The following is a 26,600-nucleotide window of genomic DNA, read 5'->3' on the forward strand; positions in this document are numbered from 1 at the left end:
ACAATCAACATAATAATTCTTGGGAATTAGTAAATTTTTGTAGCATGGCCATCCTCACTGGGCTCCCCTGACAAGGCTGGGAGGATGCAAACCTGGACACTTCATTTCTTGGCCTAAGGGAGCAAGTGTAAGTTCTTTTAGTGTTTTAAGGGGCTGATGGGATTTGAAATTTGAAACTAGAACAATCTAGAAGTTATTGATGAAAAGGAAGACCTGGAGGACTGCTCTGACTCCTCCAATTCCTTTGCCCTTTAATTTCCCAGGAGATTCAGAGACAATAGAAGAAGAAGATTGACCATTTGCATTTGGGCTGCACCAAAACCTACATTTTATCACAAATAAAATGTAAAATTTCTAAAACAGTGCTACTAAATATAATTTTTTGTGTCCATAAGACCCTAGCTGGGTGGGAGAAAGAGGAGGAAAAGTGGTGAAAAAGCAAACAGCTCTGTGCTTCTTCGGCTCAGTGTTGGTAGAAGAGGAAAAACACCAGACAGTGCCTTTCCCTCCACAGTTCTAAGAGGATTTCTGGGTATTTTCTTGGCTCTTCACAGTGGAATGGAGGGACATGAGAAGTGTAGCTGATCATTTAAATCATTTTTGCTCGCAGTTTCAAAGCTCTTGCAGCATGTTTGTTTGCTATTTAAAAGAGCCTGCAAGCCTTGTTTGAAGTGTTTGACATGCTGGCTAAAAGCAATGGCTCACTTAGCTGAGTGGGCTTTGTTGGTTGTGTATCAGCACAAAAATGTAAAAGTGCTAAAAGTTCTTGGGCTGGCTCCTTTGGCGTCCTGCAAATTGAGTTTTTAGTCCAATAAAATCTGGCAGTAGTCAGCAGTTTCCTATGGAAGTACGGAACTGGCAAATAAACCCTGATGGGTTATCATACAGCTTATGGAGCATGTAAACTTTGCTAACCTGAAATATTTTACTGCCCTACATTGCATTTGTATTGCCATAATGTGTGCGTTCTTTTACTTTTGGGGACAGCACTGGAGAAAACATACAATTTGATGGGGGCAAGAGAGCAAAAACGGGATCAGCCTCTCTCTGGGGTAACACTTGAGGGTGGTGGTTCTGTAGTGGAAGTGGGGGAGCTTTTGCATCTTTGTTTTTTAGCTCTCCACTGAGCCAGAAACTGGTGCTGAGTGAAGAGCTACACACAGACCTGAATTTCCTGAAAATAAGAGAAACATACAGTGGTAACCTGATGAAGCAATGCTGAGAGTGTAACTTGTTTTCCTTATTTTCCCACTGCCCAGAGAAGCTAACCTGCTTTCCCAGTGAAATGGAAAAGCATTCTAAGCAAATCTGGGGCAATAGATTTGCATTCAGCTGGTTTTTGAGAGTTTCAGGCCAAAGCTCAAGCAGGATGTAAAGTTCAGAATGCAGGTGACAGGCTCCCAGAGATCATGTGACTTTCTGGAATGTATGCTATCAACATTCTGGCTGATAAGATGCAGAAAATTTAGACACTTACCTTTTAATCAGGAAGAATGACTAACAGAAACCAAGGCTCCTTCTCATGATCTCCACAAGTGACAAGGTAGAAGTAAGGTATGTTGTCATTTTTAATAATTTTCAGAGGGGAAAAGGATGCAGATGCCACACTGGGGCACTAGGTAGTTCAGTAACACATTTTTTCTGTAGTTTTTAAAATTAAAAGCACAATCATTAGCTGATAAAGTGTGATGGAGAGTTTTAAGAGAGGCATTTCCTTCTTCCCTGAATAAGACTGAAATGGGAGTCTTGGAGCTGATGCTTTGAAATGGATGAAATGTGGAACTTTAAGGCACCATAGAAGTGGTATTAGGGGATATGCAAGCCATGAGATAAAGTTGGATGTCTTTTCTAATCTCCATAATTAGATAACAAGGTTTTTTGGGGGAAAAAAAATGCTTTATACTGTGGGACATTCTTGTTTTATGTCAAGACAACCTCTATTCAGTCTCCAGTTTGTCAGCCATGACATATCAGCTGTCATGCACAGGGAAATGTACTCTATTAAGTTTTGGGGGTTTTTTTAATGCACTGTTCATGATGCATTAAGATTTTTTTCCAGATATTATTAGCTATTCAAGAATAACTGCTCTCATCCACTTTCAGACAGAATAAAATAAATATATTCTATGCTCAGGGGAACCCAAGTCAGATCTGTCTTGTAGCATTGCTTTTGGAAACAGGCAGGTCTTTTGTTCTCACATTTACTGGTGATTTTAGGTATCCCAGCACCTTTAGAAGAGTTGCAGCAGTGACAGAAAAAAATGTCATGTTTTTCTTGTCATATGACTTTAGGTAAGAACAGATAATAAATATATGAAGGGAACTGAAAGTCCAGGTTTATATCCTTCCCTCTTACCTTGTGTTGTAGGAGGTTCTCAAAAGAGCTCCATCAGGTCAAAAGGACCAAGAATGGTTGAAATATTAAAAATCCACATCCCCTTGAAGAAATTTTGTCACATATCTGTGGCTTCCCCAGTCTGGAATGTGGGTGGATGCCTGAGTGAGGCTGGTCCCTGAAGGAAAGGCTTTCTACAGCTTCAGACTTTGAGTCCTTTGTGTAAAACATTATTACCACAGGCAGATTTGGCACTGGTTCCTGCCAACTGCTGGTTGATGGCTCCCTAAGCCCAGGGGTCAGTCTGGGTGTAGGAGCTGACGGCAGTGAGGAGATAAGCAAATGTTCTGAGATGATCACAAAGGTTCCGTGGGGGCAGCTGCCTTTGGGTCTGAGGAGGCATTGCCCAAGCAGTTGTCCTTGTGTGTGTAACAATCAGCTGCCTGGTTTAAGGCCAAAGCCACTTTGAACTAGGGGGAGAAACAACACTGGAAACTGGAGTTTTATTGGGAAAAATTAGGAGTTATGGATAACTGCTGTGCGGAGGCACTAGAGGACACCACAATAACAGGCAATGCTTTAAACTTCCCTTCTTGCCAGAGAGTTGCGTTCCACACGTATTTATCTTGGTGTTGCAAGTTTGAAAAGTTGCCATGCTGTGAGATTTCAGCTTCAGCAGGAGCAGACAAATATCTTGGAAGGGTATCATCATCTTCTGTTAGGATGGAAAATCGCCTCTTTGGCAATAGCAGTATTTATGGGATCATTATCTTATTCACAGGATCGTCCTTGAATTCCTCCCCTTTTATAATGTCTTTTGAGAGGACAGGCAAGTAATTCAAAGAGCAGAACTTATTTTTAGGTTTAGTCTGAGCCTGAAATAAATTGAGAAGGCTGAGTAGTGTTACGATAAACAGGGAGCAGAACAGAGACAGGAAATAGGGGGTCTTTGGTAATGAGTTCCAGCCACTCTTGAAACAGAAAGCCAGAGAAAGCACTACTTGAGAATAGTTTCTCAGTGACAGCTTAATAATTTTTAGCTTGTTATTCAGCATTAAAGGGGAACAGTTCCTGCAGATTGATGCTGTTCTTGAAAGATCCTTTTTTAAAGATCATTTAGCAAGTTATCTTTTTAAAGTTTTTAGGCTTGCATTGTTCTTGCTGCAAACCAATCTGCTGTTTAAAAAAACCAGATGTTTGGGGGGGGAGCCTGAAGTTTATACAATTGTGTGTTATATATACATCTGTGAGAAGCCTTTGGGATAAGCCTTGTGGGACAGGAGCAGGGGATTCTGCTTAAAATATGACCAGGCACTGAAAATTTCAGAAGTTGAGGGTTGAAAGGGGAAGAAATCACAGCTACATCCTGTGGAACAAAGCAGAGCATTTGCTTCCAAAAGTTTCTTTTAACCCTGGGAATGTGACTGCTGAGATGGGCCCAAAGCATGGATGGTGAGATTGATATTTACAAGCATTTCACGTGGCTAAAGAGGGTAAGTGATTTGCTTGGCTTTGTTTGCTCTTTCTAATTGCGTATTTAGCAAAATCTCAGTGAGGATTCTCTGCTTGGAGAAAAGAAACTCATTTAGTGCCTCAGACTTTAAATGGTGTGAGTTTCTTCATGAGAGGTGAATTAAAGACGTGCCTTGGTGTAGGAGGAGGAGGCTTAGGGAGGGGGGAGAAAATCAGCTGTCTTTGTCTTTAAAAATGAAACTCTAGGATCAAACTTTGAGCAAATGGCAATAGATTCTGGCAAGTGCTCGTGCCTTCCGGGGATTGCAGTGCAACAAAACAAATCCTGCATGGTAACAACATATAGCAAAAGAGAGGAGAGACTCTCTTGTTTACCATGTTGTGCTTTAAAGGGAAAAGTTTTCTGCACCAGATCTCCACTTAAGTGATTCTTCATCGGGGTAACTGTGTGAGACTTCTCGGGATGCCTTTGTCTCGGGTAAAAATGGTGGTGGTTTTCTTCTGTGCCTGTTACTCTGCTAAAAAGATGGTTTTTTTTAAAGGCAAGGCTGTTAATTTTGTTAATTTTGTTGATCAACTGCCCAGACATAGATTAACTGCATGAAATTGCCTTTGTCTTCCTTTTTTAAAAGTAGGTTTGTGCAGTTCTCTCATCACGTTGAAAAAATCACTTTGTTTTTGTCAGCTTTTAGGTTTTTTTATGATCTAAGTATTTATTTCTTGGTGTTAGAAAAATCCATGAATGGGATATGACTAGATCCCTCCGAATAGGCTGTTTTTTAAATTAGAGTATGGATTTGTGTGTCATGAAAGAAGCACATTCTCTCCTTATTTAAATTCCGTTTTACCCTGTGTGTACTTTTCCTGCAAATTCTTGCCTGTCTATATATATGCACACATGAATACAAATGCTCTCTTGGGTTTTTATTAGCTGTATAAACACAAAATATCTGTCAATTCTAATGTGAAATGTGATTAGGAGCATTTCTTTTGGGTAGTTTCTTGAATAAGTGTAAAATATCAATGATGTGTCAGTCTTTAATAAGAGCTTAGGAGTCCTGAAGTTAATTTACCAAATATTTGCATCAGATTCTGGAAACTTCACATTTGTGGAGGGGATTAAATGGGAAGTGAGTGGATAGTGAAGAGGCAACAGGAAGTAGCTGCTGGTAACATTATACTCTTAGTTTAACCTGTGCTCTGTGCAGTTACAGCTAATTACCTCTTTAAAAACATGTATTTTGAGCTCACATATTAATTTTCTATTTAAATGAGGTTATGGATATGGCGTGTCTGCCACTTCTGCTTCCAGAAATTTCATTTCTGTGGAGATATGTTTGCTAACAAAAAGGTTAATGAGGTCTGCTGCCATCAGCTTGAGGGCTGTGCTCAGAAAGGACACGGGGTTCAAATGGAGCACGAGGTTTTACAGGAATTAACAATGCTCCTGCTGTTGCTGCATGTTATTCCCTTTATGTCAGGTACATAAAGGAGAATATCAATACTGCTGCTTTTCCTTGCAAGCTCTTTAAAGGGATGAGCACATGGGAGGGAAAGGAGGAGGACTGAGAGTGATCTTGCATTGTTCCCAGAACTTTAAGCAGTCTGCTCCCAAATTCCTTTGACAAGTGATTTAGAAACCAAAAAAGTTGAAATAATCTAAGCTGCTTGATCAATCCTCCTGTCCCAGAATCCTAATATCTCACAGGGTCTTGCTGTTACTGACTGTTACAGCACATAAAGATTTCAGTTCCTGAAATCATAAACTGTTGCTTTTTGGCTGATAATAAAATTGTGAGTTACTTGTGAGAGTAACATGTGGCATTTAACAGAGAATAACTGCAGCAGGCTTCCATAAAGCCTTGGTGAAGTATGCCAGAGCTGGCTCAAATTTCATCATTAGCAGAAATCACTTCAGACACCCAGATGGGTTTTGATGTTGCTGGGGTTGGCTAGGCTGGATTTGTGTGCTATCTGTGGCTTGGACTGGGTTAGGGCAGCAAAAAAAAACCCAAAATCACGAGACCCAGGCAGGCAAAACAACAGATACAACTGCTGTTTTCAGATGCTTATAATGGAGGGTCTGGTTTTAAGCAAAATTCTTGTAACATAATGTGTACAGTGGCATCTTGCAACAGCAGCAGGGGAAAAAATATTATTTAGATCAAACTGAAATAATGTGTCACCACACTCCAGTTCTTTCCACTGGACTTTATTGGTGTCCACATGACCTGCGGAAATGCTGGGCCAAGAGTGGCCAGAGGGATGGACAAAGTGGGGGCAGGAAAACCTGACAGCATGTGGACAGAGCCAAGGAGGGAGGGCAGGGGAAGTTCCTTGTGTATAAACATCGTGCTTTTAAATTAAATGGCCAGCAGCACAGTCATAAAGCCGTGCTGGGCAGTCTGGGGGATGAGTTTTGCAGGTAGTTAATACTGGGATCTTCCACAGGGCCTGAGTGTGGATCTCTTAATGTTTCATTTGCAAACTAAGGGACTTGAGATACCCGCACAACCTGGAAGTGTCTCGTTTTTAACAAATATTCTTTTGTCCTCCCTTGGGACTTGGCTTGGAGGGTTGACATACAATTTTGCATCATTCTGTTGCTTTATTCTTATCTCTCCACCCAACCTTAATTAGAAGACACCATTCCAGATAAACACCATACAACCTATATTTTGGTACATAGACATGTATTTATAGCCCAAAATGATTAACATACATGCTAATATTCACTGCAAGCTGTGTGGCACAGAGCTGATGGCTGGCCTGAAATTGGTGTACATTGGTTTTATGCCTTTCTTTTTTTCTGGATGAGATTCTTAACCTGTACCAGCAAGAGGTGGGGTGATCAAAACCATGATGTAGCCATCAAATTCAAGATATTGAAGGTGAATCTTGTGGCTTCTGTAAGGATATTTTCTTTTAAGACATATAACTGTCTGGAGGAAAAAAATAAGTATTTAGAAAAATTATCCAGATAAAATAAAAATATTTGTTTAAAAATTAATTTGGTTTAAGGACTACCAAAATTTACCTAGCTCTGCCTTTCCAGAGTTTCAGACTATGCACTGTCAGCTTTTTTCAAGTGACTACTGCTTTCATTTAAGCAACCAGTAACAATGGCAAATAAAAAATCCTGCTGTTGATTTACTAATTGCCTTCAGATGAAAGGCAAGAGTTATGGATCCAGAAATTGTGTTCCAGCCCTCTCCTCCGCCTCTGAGGTAACTGAGGGAATGCACATCCATTGAGATGGGTGTGTGTCTGAGGTAGCACTAACATGCCAAGAGATTAAATTTTTGCTTCGACAGCCAGATGCAAATAAAAATGTTTACAGTGTAAGCTGCTCACTCATCATAATACAACTCCTTGTGACTCAGACCATAACTCTAGTGACCAAAAAGAGTGCTACAGAGAGGGAAAGACCATGCACTTCTAAATATTGTCAACTCCAAATAGGTTGGGGAGAGAATGCAGTGTGCATTTCCTGGTGTTGGAATGCAGTGCTGAGGGCTGGGTGCTGCTTTGTGGTAAAGCTGACTGCCTGGACTCTGCTGGCCATATTCCTTGTTTTCAGCTTCTAAACTACAACAAAAAGCAGCACATCGAGCATGTCCCTAATCTTCCCCATTAGTACAAGTATTATCATTACCAAAGGCATGCTACGCAAGTACCAGTGGAGCTGAAGGTGATCCATGTGGCTGAGGAAGAGAGGAGGGTTATGACATAATCTATCTCCTCACAGAGGCGGGTGACTTGTTGAAAAAGCTCACAAATCACCACTTTAAGTGACTGCTAGGTTTCTATTCCCAGCTCCTCCCCGCTCCACAGCCCAGGGTGAGATCCATGGTGTTGGTGACAAATTTCTGAGTCACAGCGTGCTGACCGCTTCAGAAGTTGGAGGGATTAGGGTTAAAATTAGCTGTGTTGGAGATTCTTGGTGCTGAAAAGGCACACCTGAGGAGAACATCAACTGACCAACATTTCTTGCCAGATCCTTTGATACTTTTGCTGGTTATCCCCATTTTAAATCAAAGCTATTGAATTGTTCTCCAAAGTCTGAATTTTTTTGTGTGTCACATGAGAAGGAAAACTCAAGCCCTTTTTTTGGAGGAGGACTCAGTAATGACTGGATCATGTAAGTGATACTTAGACTTTCCCAGCAACTTTCCAATATTATTTTCATATTAAATCAGTAAGCATATTCCAAAGAGAAGATTTGGAAAATAAAAATAAAGAAGATAAAGCAGGTGATGGAATGCATTTTGATCCCCCCCCAAAAAAAGGAAAGCTTTCTTTTTTTTTATTTTCTTTCTCTAGAACTGGGAGTTACAGATGATTTGGAATTGTTCCAGGAAACTTTTATGTTAATATCTCTTGCCATCTGATGGGCAGTAAGGTATATCCAAAATCTCTAAGGAGACTGTAATACAGGTGCTCCAAGAAATTCTTTGCAGCTCCTGCCTTCCCATGACTGGGACAGGTCACTCTTCAGTGGGTAAAACCTGGCTGGATGTCCTAGCACAGAGTGGTTGTGGACAGTGCCACATCCAGCTGGGGACTGTCACCAGGGGTGTTCTCCAGGGATCGGTGTTGGAACCAGCCCTGTTTGGTGCTTTTATTGATGACCTAGATGAGGGGATGGAGTGCACACACAGTAAGGACAAAGATAACACCCAGCTGGGTGGGAGTGTTGATCTGCTGGAGGGCAGGAAGACCCTGCAGAGGGATCTGGACAGGCTGGAGAGATGGGCCAAGGCCAATGGTGTGAGATTCAACAAGGCCAGGTTCTGGATGCTGTCCTTGGAGCATCTGTGGACAACCATCTGTGGAGCACTGCAGGCTGGGGACAGAATGGCTGGGCAGAAAAAAGGACCTGGGGGTAATGGCTGAGAGTGACTGAACATGAGCCAGCTCTGCCCAGGGGGCCAAGAAGGCCAATGGCACCTGGGCTGCACAGAAATATTGTCCCCAGCAGGCCAATGGCACAGAAATATTGTCCCCAGCAGGAGCAGGGCAGTGGCTGTCCCCATGTGCTGGGCACTGGTGAGGCCACACCTCGAGTGCCGTGTCCAGGTCTGGGCCCCTCAGTTCTGGAAGGACACTGAGGGCCTGGAGTGGATCCAGAGAAGGGAAACAGAGCTGGGAGGGTCTAGAGGGTAAAAAGTCCTGTGAGAAGCAGTTGAGTGAGCTGGGGATGTTCAGCCTGGAGCAAAGGAGGCTCAGGAGTGACTTTATCACTTTCTAGAACTCCCTGACAGGAGGGTGGAGCCAGGTGGGGATCGACCTCTCCTCCCAGGCAGCCATGACAGGATGAGAGAAATGGCTGAAGTTGTACCATGAGAGGTGCAGATTGGATGCTAGGAAAAATTTCATCACAAAAAGGGTTGTAAAACATGGGAGCAGACTGCCCAGGGAAATGGTGGAGACACCATTGCTGGAAGAGTTTAAAAAATGTGTAGATGTGGTACTTGAGGACATGGTTTTATGGTGAAAATGGTGGTGGTGATGCTTGGACTTGATAATCTTAAAACTCTTTTCCAGTCTTAAGAATTCTACAATTCCTGTAAGCAAAGTACTTATGGCATGCAGTTGATTTTTTATCTGCAGTGGTACTGCCATCAGCATATTTTTAGCTACCTTGCCTTAACATATCTCTCCTTCTACTTTGTTATCATAAACTTTTTAACATGTTTTGTGCAATCTCTCTCATTCTTTCATTGGAAGAGGCATAGTTAACATATTTGGTTTACAATTTGTCTAGCCCAGGTAACAATTTTTGGTCTCTAATGCTGGATCTTCTGAAGTAACAACTTCATAGGAAATCCTGCAAATTCACCCTTTTAGAACTGTGTGACCACATGACCAGTGTTCATTTATTGTTTGGGAGTTCTTAGAGCAAGCTGTGGTCTCATGTCTTTTGTGCCGTGGGTCCTGTATTTCATTTCTGCTGATACATGGGACATCCTGCTCAGTTTCCTATCAGTCCTGGCTCTCACAACTGCAGAATGCTCCCCAACCATCCACAGAACAGATGGCCTTGGTTCATGTTACATCTTGTCTTTATACATGCCACAAAGAATTACTTTGGGGCACGAGGCTCAAACAACTGCTCAATCAGACACTTTTATTTAGCAAGTCATTTTTCTGTCTACTGTACCTTCCTGTGCTTATCTGAGGCCTTTCTGGCTGACCTCACACCTGCATATTTAGAGCCATTTCTCTGAGGTCTTGATCCCTAAAACTTGGTCAAAAACTTGTGACAAAAGTAAATTTTGAGTAGAGTTAACACATTCATCTTTTGATGGTGAGGGCTGGTATGTGAGGTGTGGAGCGAGCACCTGCACATTCTGTTTTCAGCGTTCCTGTTGGGCCCTTAAACAAGCACAAAAGACCAAGATTATTGAATTTAGAGGTGATTCTAGTTAATGATTCTAGCCTTGCAGCTATGCTAAAGGACATGGTTAAAACATAAGAGCCAGATGCACGGGAAAAGTAATATGGAATGCAATAATGGAATGCATTCAGTGCTGACTTGCTCAAAGTTATACATTTAAGCAGAAACAAAGAATAAAAGCAGAATGAAGAATGGGCTGGCAGCTAAATAAAAGCATTTTGAAAGGATCTGCAAGTTATAGGTCCTAGGCTGAAAATATATGAATTTCACTGTATGTTTAATATGGAAATAAATATGGCCCAGGAGTCTGTGAAAAGGTTTCACCACTCAAGCCAGTTTCAGCTAGAGCCCTATGTCTCCTCTTAAATTTTTAATTTCAGAAGAAGTTGCAAAATAGTTGGTGAAGAGGAACCAAAAGAAAGCAACAAAACAAATATTGAAAAATTAATTTCTGAGGAAAAGACAGAAAAACTTGTATTTTATTTCACAGCATGAAGAGGGGCCTGCTAATTAGAGATGTAGACATAATCTTCAAATATGTAAAAAATCTCTGAAGTGAATGGAAGGACCTATTTTTTAATTTATGGTGGTATGATAATCATGAAGTTGAAGAGATGATTCAGATTAAGCATGAAGAAATATGCTCTCATGATGGGTAGGGAAGAAGTAGATGGAGAAGCTGTGAGTTCCATCCCTGGGGGTCTTTAGAAGAAGACAAAACAAGAGTATTGCAAATATTCACTGGCCCTAGGACAGAATAGTGAACCAGAAGATCTCTTCAGACATCTTTCAGCCCCTGTTTGTTGGTGCCATTGTGATCCTCTCAATTTCTTTCAAAATAATCAGAGACAAGGGTGCTCATTTTCTCTCAGCTTACAAAGGTGCCACACTTGTATCTATTGCCACACTTATATCTAGTTCAGCACTTTATGGCTTGAAAAGTGTCTTTTGATTGGATAAAAATTTGGTTTCTTGATTTAACTCAAATCAAATAGCACCATGTTTATTTTCAGCATTTGTTTTAGGTTTGGGCCTGTTGGCCTCAGTATAGATTAAGAAGCTATAAATATATTTAATTTTTTAAAAAAAAATCTGTTCACAAATGTTGAGTTGAAAAAGAAAGGGCATCTGGGGAAGGAGGATTATAATTCTATTGGTGCCATTGTGCAAGTAACTATAAATGAGCAGTCATCTGCAGTGGAAGGGAGCTCCTTGGATTCCTGTGTGAGCTGAAAATCCAGGGCGGGTGTTGTGTTCCCTGGCAGAAATGCAGTGCCTGTAGTGGAGCTGGGAAATCAACTTCTGGGGGCTCAGGTTACTTTTGATGCCCTGAGCAAGCAGCTCCTTTTCCCACAATGTTTCAGTGTGCAGGATGAACTGAGGAGACTCTTCTAAACTTAAAAGAAATCCACAGATATTTTTTTAATGGTGGTGTTTCTATGTGAAGTATTAAAATTAATAGGAAATGGGACATAATAGTTAAGGACAGGCCATATTTTAAAAGGTTTTGCTCCCTAGAGCCTTTTGGAAGTCCCTAAGTAATTGGGTGGCTAAAGTAGCTCCTGATAAGAATTTGATCCTTTAAATAAATTTTTAGTTGCTAACAAAAAACTTGTAATTTTCTTTCAGTAATTTCTAGGAATAATACGCCTATAGCAATTTTTACTATAAAGTAAAATATAAAAGTAAAGTAAATACAAGATTCATTACTGTGAAGAATAGATATTTCAAATTAAAAGGGTTTTGTTTTAGTAAAATGGTATTTTCCATTGAAATTATAATTTTCCAGGGAATATCAGTCTATTCATTTACCACTCTTGAATGCTGGAAATGAGAGAGTATTCAGAATACAGCTTAAAAAAGGTACATTCTTAATGTACATTATTTTTAATGTCCAGTATTTACAGGCTTAATACATATGAAATAAACACTTCTGGTCTTTACACACATTTTTTTCATATTTTTTGTCTAGTAAGAACTGCTTAATATACAAAACTTTTATTAACTGTTGCTTGAAACTTTAACTGTAAAAATTCTCACAGCACCTTTTTTTTCCCCTCCCAGTCACAGGTGAACCATCATTCATCCAATAATGAAACTTATCAAGAAAGGTTGGCACGATTAGAAGGTGATAAAGAGTCCCTCATCCTGCAGGTATGTCCAAAAGAGAGAAGAATTTTGTCTGCATAGTTGATATCCAGTGCATATAAGCTGAAGTGGCAGAGTATTTTCTGTTAAACAAATGTTAGCAGCTCACCAAATGTAGCTGATATTTAACCAGGAATTAATTTGTAATCCCTCTAAATGATTCCATGTTGGGGTAAATTGTTAGAGGAGAGGGGTGTAACAGTAGTAAAAGTGGAGGGGAGTGGCAAAGGGATTAAAATAATTCTGTCCCAGGCTGCGGCTGGGATGATGGTTCTCATTCTAGGCTTGCTAGGTTGTGCCAATTTTCTAGGTTCTGTATGCCACCATTTTTTAAGTGAACCAGAAGATCATTAAAAGGTAGGTAGATGGAATTGGTATTTTTTCCTGTTTATATGCTGTACCAAAATTGTTTACAGCTTCTAAAAGCTTAAGGGGGAGGGAAACAGGGATAGAGAAAATTTGACAGTAAAATGCATGCCTAAGCTCTTCCAGGTTTCCTGTTTCTCAGTTTACCAAGCCTTTTTTCAAACAGATCCATACAGTGTCCCATGTAAGTTCTCCTCCTGGAGAAAACACATGTTGCACAACTTAAAAAAAATTATTTTTCTGTGTATTTTTGCTGGTACTAAACTGTATATTCCACGCTTTTTAAAAACCTGAAGCTGGAGAGAATTTAAATGGTCTTTGCATATCTTTTCCCTTCATGCTTTCAAATGCATATTTTAAGCACATATATTTATATCAAACAAAGTTGAAGTTTGTTGGGTAGGTGTTCTCCCTGCTTTCAGTCACAAGTTTCTGTAAACATGTCTTGTCCTGTATGTTCTGCTCACACTTGTGTTCATTTACTGAGCAGAAACCTCACTGCTGTTGTTAAATAAACAATAAATGCTTTGAGACACAAGCTTTGGATTGGTTGGATTGGTTTTGTTTTGTTTTATTTTACATTACTGTTAAACTAAATTGCTATTACCAAATTTAGGAAAAAACCCCCCACCTGACTGAAAAACAATCTTCTGGTTGGAATTTAAGTGTGTGCTACAAATTCCCTTTACAACTGATATTTATTAGAACACCTTTTATATTTATTTAGAACATCATTTATTAATCAAGTGGCTGTTAACACCAAAAAATTGATTCCATTAGTAAAAGCAAGCAGCTTCTCACACTGCGCATTCATGTTTTGAATGCCTGAGCAGCTCATGAGTGGAGGGACAATGAGGGGGCCACATCCAGGTGTTCCATCTAGAGCTGAGAGTGGGACTGGTGCACCTGTGAGGGTCTCCTTTGTTCCCCACATTTCTGTGCAGTCCTGTGATCTGCGCATCAGCTTTTGTGGGTCTGACAGGCCCAACGCTGATAGGTCCCTGCAGACTGTCCCAGGATGTGCTTTTCTTCTCTTTGCCCTGCAGATTTTCAGGAAACATTTCTTTATCCACACAAACAGGTACCCAGGGAAGTAGCCAGCCAAATGCACAAAGCACAGGGGTTTATGACACCTTTTGGGACCTGCCTAGAGTTTTTCTTAGAAGGAATAGAGGAAAATCAGAACTAGAAAATGTCTCTCTTGAATTTTACTCCCATCACTTCCACCCCCCATCAAACCCAAAGGCTTAGTCAATATTTGTGCATTTTCCTTTCCCACTGCGCAGCATTGCTGTGGGACTGCAACAACCCCAGGCAAATAAAACAGACTAAAACCTCAGTCTGGAAGGTGAGCATCAACAACAACAAAGCTGCCAAGGTGGAGCTGGGTTTGGGACCTGGTTTACACCAGCTCTTCTGTCCAGGCAGTCAAATATGAGGAGCACAGGCAAGCCCCAAGCTGAGGTTCCATGGCCTGAGGGACTGTGCTGGTGCAGACCTGGCTGCTGGGTGTGACCTTTGGCAGGAGGGATGAGAAGGGAAAGGGAACAGAGCAGTTCTGTTCTGTGACTCATGCTGAATTGCACCAGGGACTGGCCCATAGTTGTGATCTGGGGGGAATATGAGGCTGGGGAGCACTCCAGCCTGGTTTCAGACTTTTAAACCTTCCTAATGCTCCATTTTTAGCTAAGTGCTCAATGCCCCTCACTTTTACAGAAAATATATTGCCTGCAGGCTGAGTCTTGCAGGTGTTGCAAGACTCCTAAGGCAAGATGTAATTGCCAGCTTAGCATAAACTGGGATTTTGTTCTGGGTGCGGCCTAGGGGTTCCTTGAAGAGCCTGGCAGATGTGATCCTGGACAGAGGGGAAAATACGAGGTCCAAGTGGCTGATGTGCCTCTCAGCCCAGCTGCTGGAACACACAACACATACTTCCAAAACTGCTAATCTTTCACTAAATTCCTTTGCAGGTCACATTTAACATCCAGAGCTTTATTTCCTTGTTACAATGGTATTTAAACCTAACCTGAAGCTCTAAATAAAGCTGGTTTTCTTCCTGTGGAATTTGCATCCCACTGAAGCAGAGAATTCAGTTTGTCTCTTCATGCCTTCTGACCTCACATGGGGATTTTTGTGTATCATCCTTCATTTAATGGGAACAAAACAAAGTAGACAAGGAACAGATTTCCTTGGAGGGAGTTCTCCTGCCCCAGCTTGGATGTGTCCCCATGCCATCTGCCTCCACCCACACCTTCCTATCACCTCTCATCCTGAGTTCAGCTCTAAGCTACAGACTCTAAGCTACAGACAACTACTTTAATGGGGAAAAAAATAGTCTTTTCCTTTTCTTTCTTTTTTTCCGTGATTTTATTCCCAGGCATGCTTGGGATTGTGTCAGCAGGTAAAAGAAAGACAGACATCTCCCTTTGCAGCTTCCCTGAAGTGAACTCAATTGTTTATTGGGTTTTAGACATGCTGTGTAGGGGATATATCTTAAAAGTTTCACTTCCACACACTGTACATTTTTGTTTTGTTTTATTTAATAAAGGTGTTGCAGGGTCAACAAGTGAGAGCATATGTCAATATGTGAGAGCATATATAAGTTTTTGTTAATGTGTTTCCTTCAAAATGGAGATTAAACACCTTAGGCTCCTTTGTTTGTTTTAGATAATATTTTTCTCGAATTATCAAGGATTTTTTATAAATAAATAGTCACAATGAATATATAGTGTATGGTCTCCTTAACATAAAAATTATCACTGGGGTTTTTTCCATATCTTTCTAACATTATCCTGGGTGCAGTTTTTTCTGCTTTGCAAGATTTGGGTTCAGCTGCTGGGCTTTTTTTATTGCACACTCACATCTCTGTACCACCATTCCCACAGTTCTTTACCAGGATTGCTTATTGTTTCTTTTCCTGGGGTTCATTGTCTGTATCTCTCTGCTTTTTCTTTCATGTTTTGGCTTGCCAAAGCCTGGGATTCTTTGTTGGAACAGAACTTTGCCACAGTTAAAACTTTCCTTTCACTCATTGCATTCTTTATAGCTTCAGAAGTCTCTATTGATAGGTAATCCATCAGTAAAGTTTTGTTCTTGTAAGTAAAGTAATTGGTTGGGTTGGGAAGGAGCAGTTTTCCTACTTACCTGTTTTAGGGAGTGAAATGCCAGCGGAACCTGAAATGGCGATGCACACTCCAAAACCACATAAAACATTTCCAGTATCCTCTGTTCTTGTTTGCTCCTTTCCAATTCTCCAGACTTTTGCATGAAGGGATCCAGGCTACCTATAGGTAGCATTCCACCTCTCCTTAAAATGCCCTTTCTTTTTTTATATCAAAACAAAACAGTTGCAGGGGAGGGGAGATGAGAGGGCGGGGTTGGAGTGAAATAGAGGTAAGACTGCAAAACTTCTCTCTTGGTAGAGCAGGTTGCAGCAGTGCACAAGAATATTAAAGCATTGAGGGTTTTAAAAGGGAACTTCTTGTCAAAACGTGCATTTGGATGTTATATGCATAAGGTAATTGAAACTTATTTCCAGTCAGTTCAGTAGCACTGTGCTTCTCCTCTCAAATTGCAGGTGAGTGTTCTCACAGACCAGGTGGAAGCTCAAGGAGAAAAAATCCGGGACTTAGAAATCTGTCTTGAGGGGCATCAGTTGAAGCTGAATGCTACAGAAGAAATGCTCCAACAGGTAAAAATCTGGATTGCAGACCTTCTCCAGAGGTGGGGTGAGCACACATGGTCAGCTTCTCTGCATGTGTGACTGCCTTTGGCAACAGGATAAAACAGGGAAGAATAAAAACACTTTTTTTATTGTTCTCCTCCTGCTTTGCACTTTTTCCCCCCCCCCAATAAATGTTTCTTTGTTTTCCTGTTGCAGAAAAGTTTTACTGGCTGGTTGCATAATGCTGTACGTGGCAGCATGTAAATTGAAACTATTGTGTCTTATTTGAGCTGTGCTTATTTGGACATGGCTGAGTAACTGGTTAGACAGGTTAAATGTATCTAATACGTGTAGGAGTTATAGAATTAAGAGGTTTTATTTAAATGCCTTCTGTTTTCCTATGGCTTTGAAGTTGAACAAGCAGCAATTTGGAATGAATTACTGTATCAAATTCTGTTCTATAACCATTTTTGCTTAACTTTGGAGCTTTCCCCTTAGTCTGAGATGAGAAAATCAGTTTATAAAGACATTTTTTCTTTATTTGAATCAACAGTTTCAGGCTATGTGATTTAATTTGTGCTTGTTGATGTTCTATGTTGAGGGAGCAGAGCAAATGATAAATTAAATACCTTACAGAACTTGCAGGTCTGTTGATGCCAAAGTTCTTTCCCTGTACAATTTTCTGCTGTTACAATTGCAAATTATCTATTGTTAATGCAGTACATAGATACCAAAAATAGATTTTAAAATGTAAATAACCCTCAAAAATCTATGCCAGAAATTTTTAGGATACTGTTCTCTATGAGCTTAGTTTTTCTCCCCACACAAATATTGTGTGTTATAAATTTGCTATTTTATTCCATGTGAGATACGCAAGCCTTTTATGAACTGATCATAGCTTTAAATTATGATAAGGATCCTTGTGCATATGTATGTAAACAGCAGCAGTTTCTATAAGATAAAATTGTATCCTAAACATTTTAAATTATAATTCTCTGAGGTTCTTGAAAAAAACTTCCATCTCACACAGTCCAAAATGCTTCCAGCTGGGCAAGGTTTTATTCTGAGGGGACAACTTTAAAAATGCAAACAGTGAATGCATGTAGTTTTCTAGAACTCAAAGAACAGTGATTATTTAAGTTGTGAAAATCTCTTTTCAGTCTCCAGGAAGGCATTCCCAACAGAGTGCAGAAGCTCCCTGTTCCAATCTAAAGCTAGATCGTTGTTCTTTGACTTCTGCTAAAACTGCTTATTCTTTCTCTGACTTAAAATGTTTTGCCCAGATAGTCTTCTGAGGACACTGTGAACTTAAAGCCTTATTTACCAGAACACTGAGGCATCTGAAATTAGAATATAATGCTGCAGGAACATTGCCATTTCAGTGAAAATGTTTGCATCTGCTTGTCTGGCCTGAGGCACATGCACAAATTGCTTACAAAGCTGATCCTAAAGTGATAAACTGCAAAAGGCTGTACCAAAGCTAAAAAAACAGAGAATCTCCAGATATGTCTAAAATAAGCCTTAAATCTAATTTTTGGGATAACTTTGAGCAGCTGTAGTTGTTGTTTCTCCCAGTAGACAGTGGGGTTTGGGAAACCCAAGTCAGATCTCTCAGCAGTCAGAGAAGTTGTACATTCATTGTCTCAGCAGAGGATCCTATTTTATATCATTTATTTTGAAGGTTCTCTTTTCCATTCAGTTCTCCATTCCATCTTCTGTTGAAAAGATTATCCTCTTTGGGGGATGAGCTGAGATTTGGGCTGAAGAGAATGACCTGATTATGTGGTGATCGTGACATTCATGTCAGATATGTGGCCAGTAGATGTTTCTGCAGATAATTTGTCAAAAGTAGAGTGAGTGTGTGGTTTCAGGGGTTTCAATAGATGTCTCAGTCAGGTTTTGGGAAGATTTGAGTTCAGATCTTCTCAGCCAGCAGCTGCTGCTGGTGTCCTGCTTTTCAGAATGCATTCTGTTACACTCTTGAGAGGTGGCATAGTCTAAATTCAGATTTATTTCATGGTTCCGCTTCCTTATTTACAATGTATTTGAACTCCACTGATTTTTTGTTTGTGAACTTAAGTCAGCCGCTTCCTCTAAGTGGAAAATGGAACAATAAAGATAAAGCCCTGTCTTTTTAATTTCAAGAACTGTAAGAAGAGTTGACTCATAATTAATTCTGTGAAAAAAAATGCTTCAATAAAAAAACCTATAAACTTTAAGATAACCTAATGATGGTATCTGGAAGTTCCACAGCAGAAAGGGTATTTAATGCCACCCTGCAAAGTAGTTTTTTTGCTGCATCTGTGCTAGCAGAGACTTGTCAGGGTGGGGTTACTGGCAAAAAATCCTTCTGGCTTATGATTTATGCACCGTTGTTTTGAACCCTGCTACAAAGTGATTGTGGAACCACTTCTGAAACAGCAACTGGAATAAAAGTTATACAAATAACAGAAAGTGTCTGTTCAGCATTTTGGGGTGGGCATCTTGAATATGGAGTAGCAGCAGCAGAGGAGAAGGGAGGAAAGATTCTCCTTGCATCCTTCTCCCTTCTCCTGACCATGTTGCTTCTGCCACTGATTTGAGCCTGTCATGCTCAGCAAACCTCCTCCTCCACGACTGGGAGAAAACTGGCCTGGGGTTTGGAAGGAAGGGGCTGTTTTTGTGATGGCTGAGTCAAACAGCTCACAGGATAGGTCAAGGTGTGGGAGAAGGGCAATGAAGAGATGTGCTTTGACCCCACTGTTCATGGAAGCTGGAAAATCCAGCTGAGCAGCATTTGAGCAATGAGAGGATCCTGTGTGAGAGATGCAGAGATGCCCTGGTGTGCACAAGATAATGTGATGCTTAAAGCATCAAACCCAATGTTTTACTTTTGTAAGGACACTTTTTCCACCACAGGTTGTAATGAAAAAAAGTGTTTTTCCACCTTGAAGGTGTCTGGTTTTCTTCCTTCAAGAAAATGAAACTGGCTTTTTCAAAACTCATGAAAGTCAATGTCAAAACCTTAATTCAGTCCTGAAGTATAATTCAGGTTTGGGCCAAGAAACAAGGTCATCTTTCACAGTAAATGGTAACAGAAAACGTTGTGGAACATGGCTGGCAGGAAGACACAAGTTTAATTTCATGGAATTACCTTCCAGTGAGGTGTCTGTGCTGCTACTGAATGTGTGAAGGATATGGAAAGGCTGGCCTGTGTGAACAGCTACCTGCCTTTCCCCTTGGCACATTGTAAAGGAGATGTCTAGAAGTAAAATTAAAAAAAAAACAACTTCCTATAATTATCCTAGGAAAACAATTTATGCTGTGACAGCCCATTGCCAGTATATCAACTGCTTTAAATTGTAAAGTTACAGCAAATTTTAGAGAGCAATGATGGGTATGTGTGTGTGTGTGTGTGTGTGTGTGTCTTGTTCTAAGTTACTTTGTGGCATTACTAAGTACTTTCTTCCAGTAAATTTTAAGAAAGAATTTTTTTTTTTTTTTGGAGATGAGAGAGAGCCTTGGGGGAATCTCCTATCAACATGCTGTAGAGTTGGAAACAGAAGTAATTTTTGCTCTATAAAGTTGCCTAAACTGCCCCATAACAGAGAGTACCAGCCATGCCTAATGCAAACACATCAGTGCTGTGGAATCTGACAGCTGTGTCATGTCCATCTGAAAAGTGAACTTCTGCACACACAGATTTCACCTCCACGGTGCCTTTGCATGCATTTGTTGGTAATTGTCAGGAGTAAATCTAGTTTGTTGCCTCTTTGCTATTCCAGAGATGCATTTTATTTGTTTAACAGACAGCAATTTCCATTGGAGCTCTCTGGAATAAGGACAGGAGTTTGCTTAACCAAGGACAATTCTGTTCTGGGGGGCAGAGTCTTTCCTGTACCTGAGCTGAACCAAATCCTAGATGTGGTCTGACCATGTCCTTTTGCCTTCCAAATAATTCTTGACACAATCTAGGGGGCTCTTGCTGGAGAGTTTTGTTGTGTGAAAATGACTGTGTCTTCATTCAAGTGAATTCTCTTGAAAAGTACAAAGTATTTGGTTTTAGGATTCTTTGTGCCTTATTAAAAAATACACATAAAATCTGAAATGCTGGGGTGTAAACAGGAGTGGATCTCTGTTCTCATGTCAGTTTATGGCCCACTCCTGTCTGGGTGCAAGGGCCAGAGGAAGGTGTGCCAGACAGTGGAGAACCTTTTTAAAAACTGGATTAAAAGTATGCAGGGAGGAGCTGTGTCAGAGTAGGAACTTGAATCCAGCACTATTCAGTGTGTACCTGCTCTGGTTTTGCAGCTGTCTCATGCTCAGGGCAGCCAGAATCCTGCCTCAGTTGCAGGGTATAAATCTGGTGTGTATCTGTTTGCTCCTCAGGAACTTTGCTGGCTGGCAAAGACCATTCCTTCAACTTTCAGTTGCCTGAGTTATCTGATCTTAGATGAATTTCAGCACTTGTTTATAGCATGCAGGAACTTCTTGCCAGCAGCTGGCTTAGTGTTTCAGATTTTGAAGTGTGCTCTGTGCTGCTCTGGTTGAGCTCTGAGGTTTTCAGAGCATGCTCTTAAGCTGTGCAGCTTTATCTCTCCAGGTGAGCACTCCACTTTGCTCTTTTGGAGTTAACATGGGCAGGATCCAAGGGAGATCAGATCCAAGGGCTGGTCAAGTTGGCAGGGCTATGGGAAGCTCTGTCCTTTCCCTGCCTTAACTATATAATGGGCAAATGATGAATTGGAGGGCTGTAATTCCCTGTCTGCTGCTGCCTTGCACCATTTCATGGTGATTGCACACATACATCGCTCTGAGCTGTGCTTCCAGCTAAGCAAATATCTTTTTTCTGCCACAGCTGACACACAGCTCTTGAGAAGTGCAGCCCTCATTAGGGGGGCTTCTGGCTACATTTTGCTTCCCAGGTAGGTAGGTAGCTTGGTCTGTCTGTCTCTCTGTCTCTGTCTCTGTCTCTCTCTCTCGGTTTTTAATAACGGTGAAAAGTAAGGATTTTTTCAAATGTTGTATTTTGTAGGGTGCGCAAGTGCAAAATGGGATCTTGGAGGTTTTTTTTTTCCTCTCCTCACTTGACTAAAATCTTACTTACGGTTTTTCAATCAGTGTATGGCATGATTGTTTCCTCTGTTTTGTGGAGAGCTAAATATCCTGGAATTTTCTGTGCTTGCAGCTGAGAGCCTAAAAAATTATAGTCTCCTCTTTTCAAGCTATTTTTGTCATGTTACATTTTATAAATTGTTTTATAAGAATTGTGTGTTTCCAAGACAACTAAATGTGAGAGTGAGATATACAGCATGGGCTACAGCTTCATTGGGAATATTAGAAAAGTTGATTAAGTACTTTAGAAGTATACAGCGTGAGTTTTAAAAAGTGTGTTGTGTTTGGAAATAGTTTGCTACTCTTTGATCTGTCTGGTACACATATATCACCACTTCTGCATGCCTCCTCAATTTTTAAAGTTAAAAGTTGAGTTTCGAAAAAGATCTTTAAGAAGGAAAATTACACTTACATAGTATAATGTATAGTACATTTAAAACTAAAACCAAGTATCTTGTTTCTAAAGAAGACTCCCTAGGAAATGTTCTATATCTGTTCTGTTTTTCAGCTAAGATCCTCCTAAAGCTGCTACAGCCTAAATTACCATTTTGCCTGTCTTATATTTTCTTTTTTTTTTTTTTTTTTTTTGCTTTCAAACCAATAACAAAAATTTGTATTTTCTTTTCTTACAATTGCATATTTATTCTGGCTGAATTCAAGTTGCAGCATACCGCTGAAATACACTATAATTTCTCTGTAACAAAATGGTTTGCATTCTTAATGAGCTGTTCACTGTGTGCATCTGCTTGAAGATGAAAATAATTGCTTCCAGATGTTCCTATTTCAAGAGGAGACATTTACTTTAAACGGCACTTGCTTTCAAAGCACAAGTTAGGTCCTCTGGATGAAAGAGCAATTGTCAGCTGTTTTAAATCAGTGGAGCTCCATTGAAAACAAACTAGGGGTAGTTAGCTGCTTTGCCTATTCAAAGTCACGAGATTTATGCCAGTTTACTCCAGCTGAGAATCTGATTCTCCAGCTTTGGAGCAAATAGTAAAACTGTGTTCGAGCTGATTAAAAGCAAAGCAAACCCAAGCAGCTGCCTTTGTGCTCACTTGGAGCAGGTAGTGCCTCCACGTTCACACAGAACTCCTAAACTTGGGATGAGTGGAGTGAGTGTGGATTGCTCTCCACTGCATAACTGAGGGTAATTTAGGGGTCTGTAGGAAAAATAAGAAGTAATGCCAGATGGTGCACTCAAAGGATAGATCTTTTGTTTAAAATCCCTAGAGTGATGCTGCGGCTCCTTGCCTTATTAAGAAATATTCCTCCCATATCATGGAACACCATGTCAGTGTCCAAAAAAATTCTAAATGTTGTTTTAGCTCAAGAGTGGGTAGAGTCTGTCTATGGGGCCAGAGTTGCCTCATCCTGCTCTTCTTTCTGATGTTCAGTGGCTTTATTTCATATCAAAGCTCCCATTTTTAACTCTGCCTTAACCTGCAGCAGTCTGCTATCTTAACAGCTGTGCAGAGCCTGCTCCAGTCTGGACTGGGATGTGCCTCTGAAACTCCTGCAAATTCGTGTTTTTCTGGAAGATAGAAAAGGAGGAGTTATTTGTAATTATAATTGTAATTTGTAATCACCTGTGTGGAACTCAGCTCCTCCTGGGATTTCATTAAGTGACTGTCTCTTAGAGTTTTTCAATTAGAAAAAGTCCATGCAATATCTTTTCCTAATGAGGGCTTGAGTTATTTCATTTGGAGAAGACAAAAATTAAAAAAAAGCCAAAACCACGAGGCTACATTTCTGTTTATTTTCCCATCCATCCACAAATATCATTGCCAATGTCAGCAGGAATGGGCATGGCATTGGGAATAGTGGGTGGCTTAGATAATTGGTGTTGCAATACAGATGCAAGTTTAGTACTATTTTTAATTTGTGCAATATTCCCCACCAGACTAAAATAACTTACATGTAGAGCAGATTTTGAAATCAACCTTGACTCTGTAATCTTTGAAATAACCTTTGTGGCTTCTCCAAGCCATGGTCTACAATGTACTGTGCAGTTTGGGGCAGAGGAAGAGATGAGAAAAGGCTGCTGGACGTGGTGATTTCTGATCCCTCAATAACATTAGTACAGATTACTGTGGCAACTTCAGTTAAATCACTGCCATGTAACTCAAAGCACAGTCTGCTGTGACTCCTCAGTGTGATTCATGTGATCAACACACTAATGGGATTTATGAATTATCATAAAATCTTTTAACCATTTGGAAGCTTACATTCTTTCATTAAAAATCAATTTGGCACTTGGGAAATGAAGTATGAATTTTTCAATAAGGCTTAAACTCCTGATGGGACTTTTTTATTTTTGAAAACAAAGGTGACAGAGGCATTTGATGTATGTAATATACTCTGTTAAATTTTCTTGCCTTGGCTTCTTGGTGGTGGTTTCTTGCCTTGGCTTTCCTGGGAAATGAAACATTCAGTGAAGGTGTGAATGTTGACCGTTCTCCAAACACACTGATATGACTCCATCCAAAGCATGTGTACTCTGCAATCTGCAAAACAAACTTGGAGCACACAAGAAAAAGCCATGAGCAGTTATTTCTCCTTTACAGTGTTTCTTAGTTTGGACACTGCCTTTTAGACTCCAGCTGGGACATTTCTTTCACTGCAGTTCCCTCCACACTGGGCAGCCCTCAAAAGCCATCAGGTGCTACATGGTGTGAGTTGCTATTTATTGGTTGTAGAGGTGTTGCATTCCTCTGCTACTCAGTTTGGGTTAAGGTGCTCATTCTGCAGTCCATCCTTTATTGGATAACACGTGACAAGAAGGTCTACAAGGTAATCCTGGAGCATAACTTTGGCTGATGAGTGTTTTAGGAAGACGCCAGCTCTTTTGTAATGTGCCATTATGGAGGTTTGGGTTTGTTCAGGCTCAGTATTGTTTTTGATCTCATGTCTAGCCCAGGGATTAACGTTGCCACACATTTGCCTGAAATAAGGAGTGGGACACGGTGGTTTGGTGATTAACACAGAACATTTAGATGAAAATAACTGCAGCATTTGAGAAACACACTGAGGTTCAAACTGAGGGTTTAATATGGGCCTGCCAATAAAACACATGGCAGTCTGTCAGTGCTCACATAAATAACTGGGGAAATCTTTCTGCTTTGCTTTCAGGAGCTGCTAAGTCGCACATCACTCGAGACTCAGAAATTAGATCTGATGGCTGAAGTTTCAGACCTGAAGATTAAGCTGGTTGGTATGGAAAAGGAGCAGAGCGAATATGAAGAGAAACAGAACAAAGCTGAGGTGAGTTTCTTTCATTAGTAATTTGAATTTTTTTCCATGTCTGTGGTGTGTTGTCACACACCTGAGCTTTTGGGCTGAAATCAGCAGGGATGGGTATTTCCCATGCCTGCAGCACAGCCTGTATCACTGACCCAGGATTATGCGTTTTCGGGATGAGGTTTCTTTTCCTCTCCCTCATTATACTTCAGAGGTTGCTGTTTCGCTTTCATCAAGGCAGAGTCCCTTCCAGAAGCATTTATTGCAGTGGGTGTTCACTTAACCCTTTTCTTTCCCTGGGAGCTGCAATGATGTGGCTTTGCCAGGCCTTCCAGAGCTCTTACATCATTTTTGTGGCAGAAAAGACTGTCAGCTCAGTAGTGCTAGAGGTGCCACAAGCACTGAGATTGGGGGTTTTAATGTATTTGTGGCATTTGCCTCAAATGTGTCTTTCCCCTTGTGACTACATAATAAATAGTACAAAAAATATCATGGGCTGGAGGCAATTTCAGCCCTTACTCCCTTTCAGATGTGGAGAGCTCTGGACATCCGAGGAGCTTTGGGTTTTGCTGTATTGGTTAAGAAAGAGAATATGAAACAGGGAATTCATCTGAGCAACATCCATATCATGGTGGTGAGCAGCAGGTGGGAGCTGGGAAGGAAAGCAATCGTGGAAGAGAGAAATTCATACAAATGTGTTGCTCTACTCAGTGGTCCTGTAAGGGGACCAGCCAGCAGGAGAGGACTGCCTGGAAAGGAAGGATTGCTGAGTCTGACATTTATACATTGCTGACTGGAAAAAAAAAAAAAGAAAAACAAACAAACAAAAAAAACCCACAAAAACAAAAACAAAAACAAAAACACCACCCAAACTTTGTTCCCTATTGACTTAGCAGGATTTGAAATCCAGGCAGCATTAGGAACAGTTTGCTCTCCAAAACTCTGCTAGTGGAATAGGTGACAACTTTGTAACTATGCATCAGTATTTTGCCTGCAGTGAGGTAGCTGGTAGCTCGTTTGGGGTGTGTTTGCTTTCAACTTATTTATTCTCTGAAGTTTTCTTTAGAGATTCAAAGATAACATAAAGAGAGCAATTTCTGGCAGAGCTTGCAAGCCAGAGAGGCACCAGCTGCTGTTTTTACCACCTGTGGCCCTTCTGGTGCTCTTTCAGACATAATTGCCAGTGCTTTGTGTACAGAGAGGGCCTGAGCACTCTCAAGCTACCTGAAAATCTGAGCAGCTCTTGATGGCTACAGATGCCAGCCTGCCCCCAGTGCCTCCCATGAATGTAGAATACAGGGCTGAGGATGCCTAAATTATTGCAGGGACAGCCTGGCTCTTGGAAAGCAGCAAAGATTTTGGGTGCATTTTTATGGACAGGATTTTTGAGTGCCTGGGAGATCTGGTCCTGTGAGCTGTGCAATTCTGCTGCTGCTGCAGGGAGGTGTGTGCCCGCTTGGGTGGGAAAGTTGAGCTTTAGCAGCCTGGGATGCCTTGGTGGTGGTGCAAAGTGATAGGACACGTTCCTGCTGAGATGGAAAAAAGGATTCTAATCTGATGGAAAAGTTGAGAATCCTTGTGTTGAGTGTGGGCTGAATTATTTACTACCCCAAAGTGTGATTAGGTTTCTGGCATGTTGAAGGTTGCAAACCTTTGTGTGTGCAAAGTAAGGAAAGGTGTGGGAAACAAACAGCATTTTTGGTTTGCTTGTTATTTGTGTATTTATTTCAGATTCTCTTGAATAAGCATTAATCCCATTTATCATGAGTTGCTTTCAATCTAATTAGATGCTTAGTTGAATTCTAATGCTTTAACCCTATTTATGCTCCTTTTCCTGTAAATTATACAAATTTTTCAATGCAAGACACGATTTCAAACATCAG

The 26,600-nt window shown here is 40.6% G+C and overlaps 1 protein-coding gene across 15 annotated transcripts in view; it reads left to right on the forward strand.

Annotated features, from left to right (window-relative positions):
* Positions 1–26,600, forward strand: part of PPFIBP2 (PPFIB scaffold protein 2) — a 95,123-nt gene that overhangs the window by 40,661 nt on the left and 27,862 nt on the right. For 10 of the 15 annotated variants that reach the window (XR_013182654.1, XM_077179552.1, XM_077179549.1 and 7 more), the window contains 3 exons: positions 12,273–12,362; positions 16,300–16,413; positions 24,610–24,741. Coding sequence is in view for 14 of the 15 variants with exons in the window: in XM_077179552.1 (XP_077035667.1) it covers positions 12,273–12,362; positions 16,300–16,413; positions 24,610–24,741 (336 nt within the window). In the remaining variant the exon portion in view is untranslated. Of the gene's footprint in view, positions 1–3,223; positions 3,829–4,098; positions 4,287–12,272; positions 12,363–16,299; positions 16,414–21,138; positions 21,291–24,609; positions 24,742–26,600 lie in introns of those variants that run through there. The other 5 variants (XM_077179557.1, XM_077179559.1, XM_077179562.1 and 2 more) reach the window with 4 other exon arrangements.

This window comes from Agelaius phoeniceus, chromosome 6 (genome assembly GCF_051311805.1).
Source record: "Agelaius phoeniceus isolate bAgePho1 chromosome 6, bAgePho1.hap1, whole genome shotgun sequence".
Taxonomy (NCBI): Eukaryota; Metazoa; Chordata; class Aves; order Passeriformes; family Icteridae; genus Agelaius; species Agelaius phoeniceus.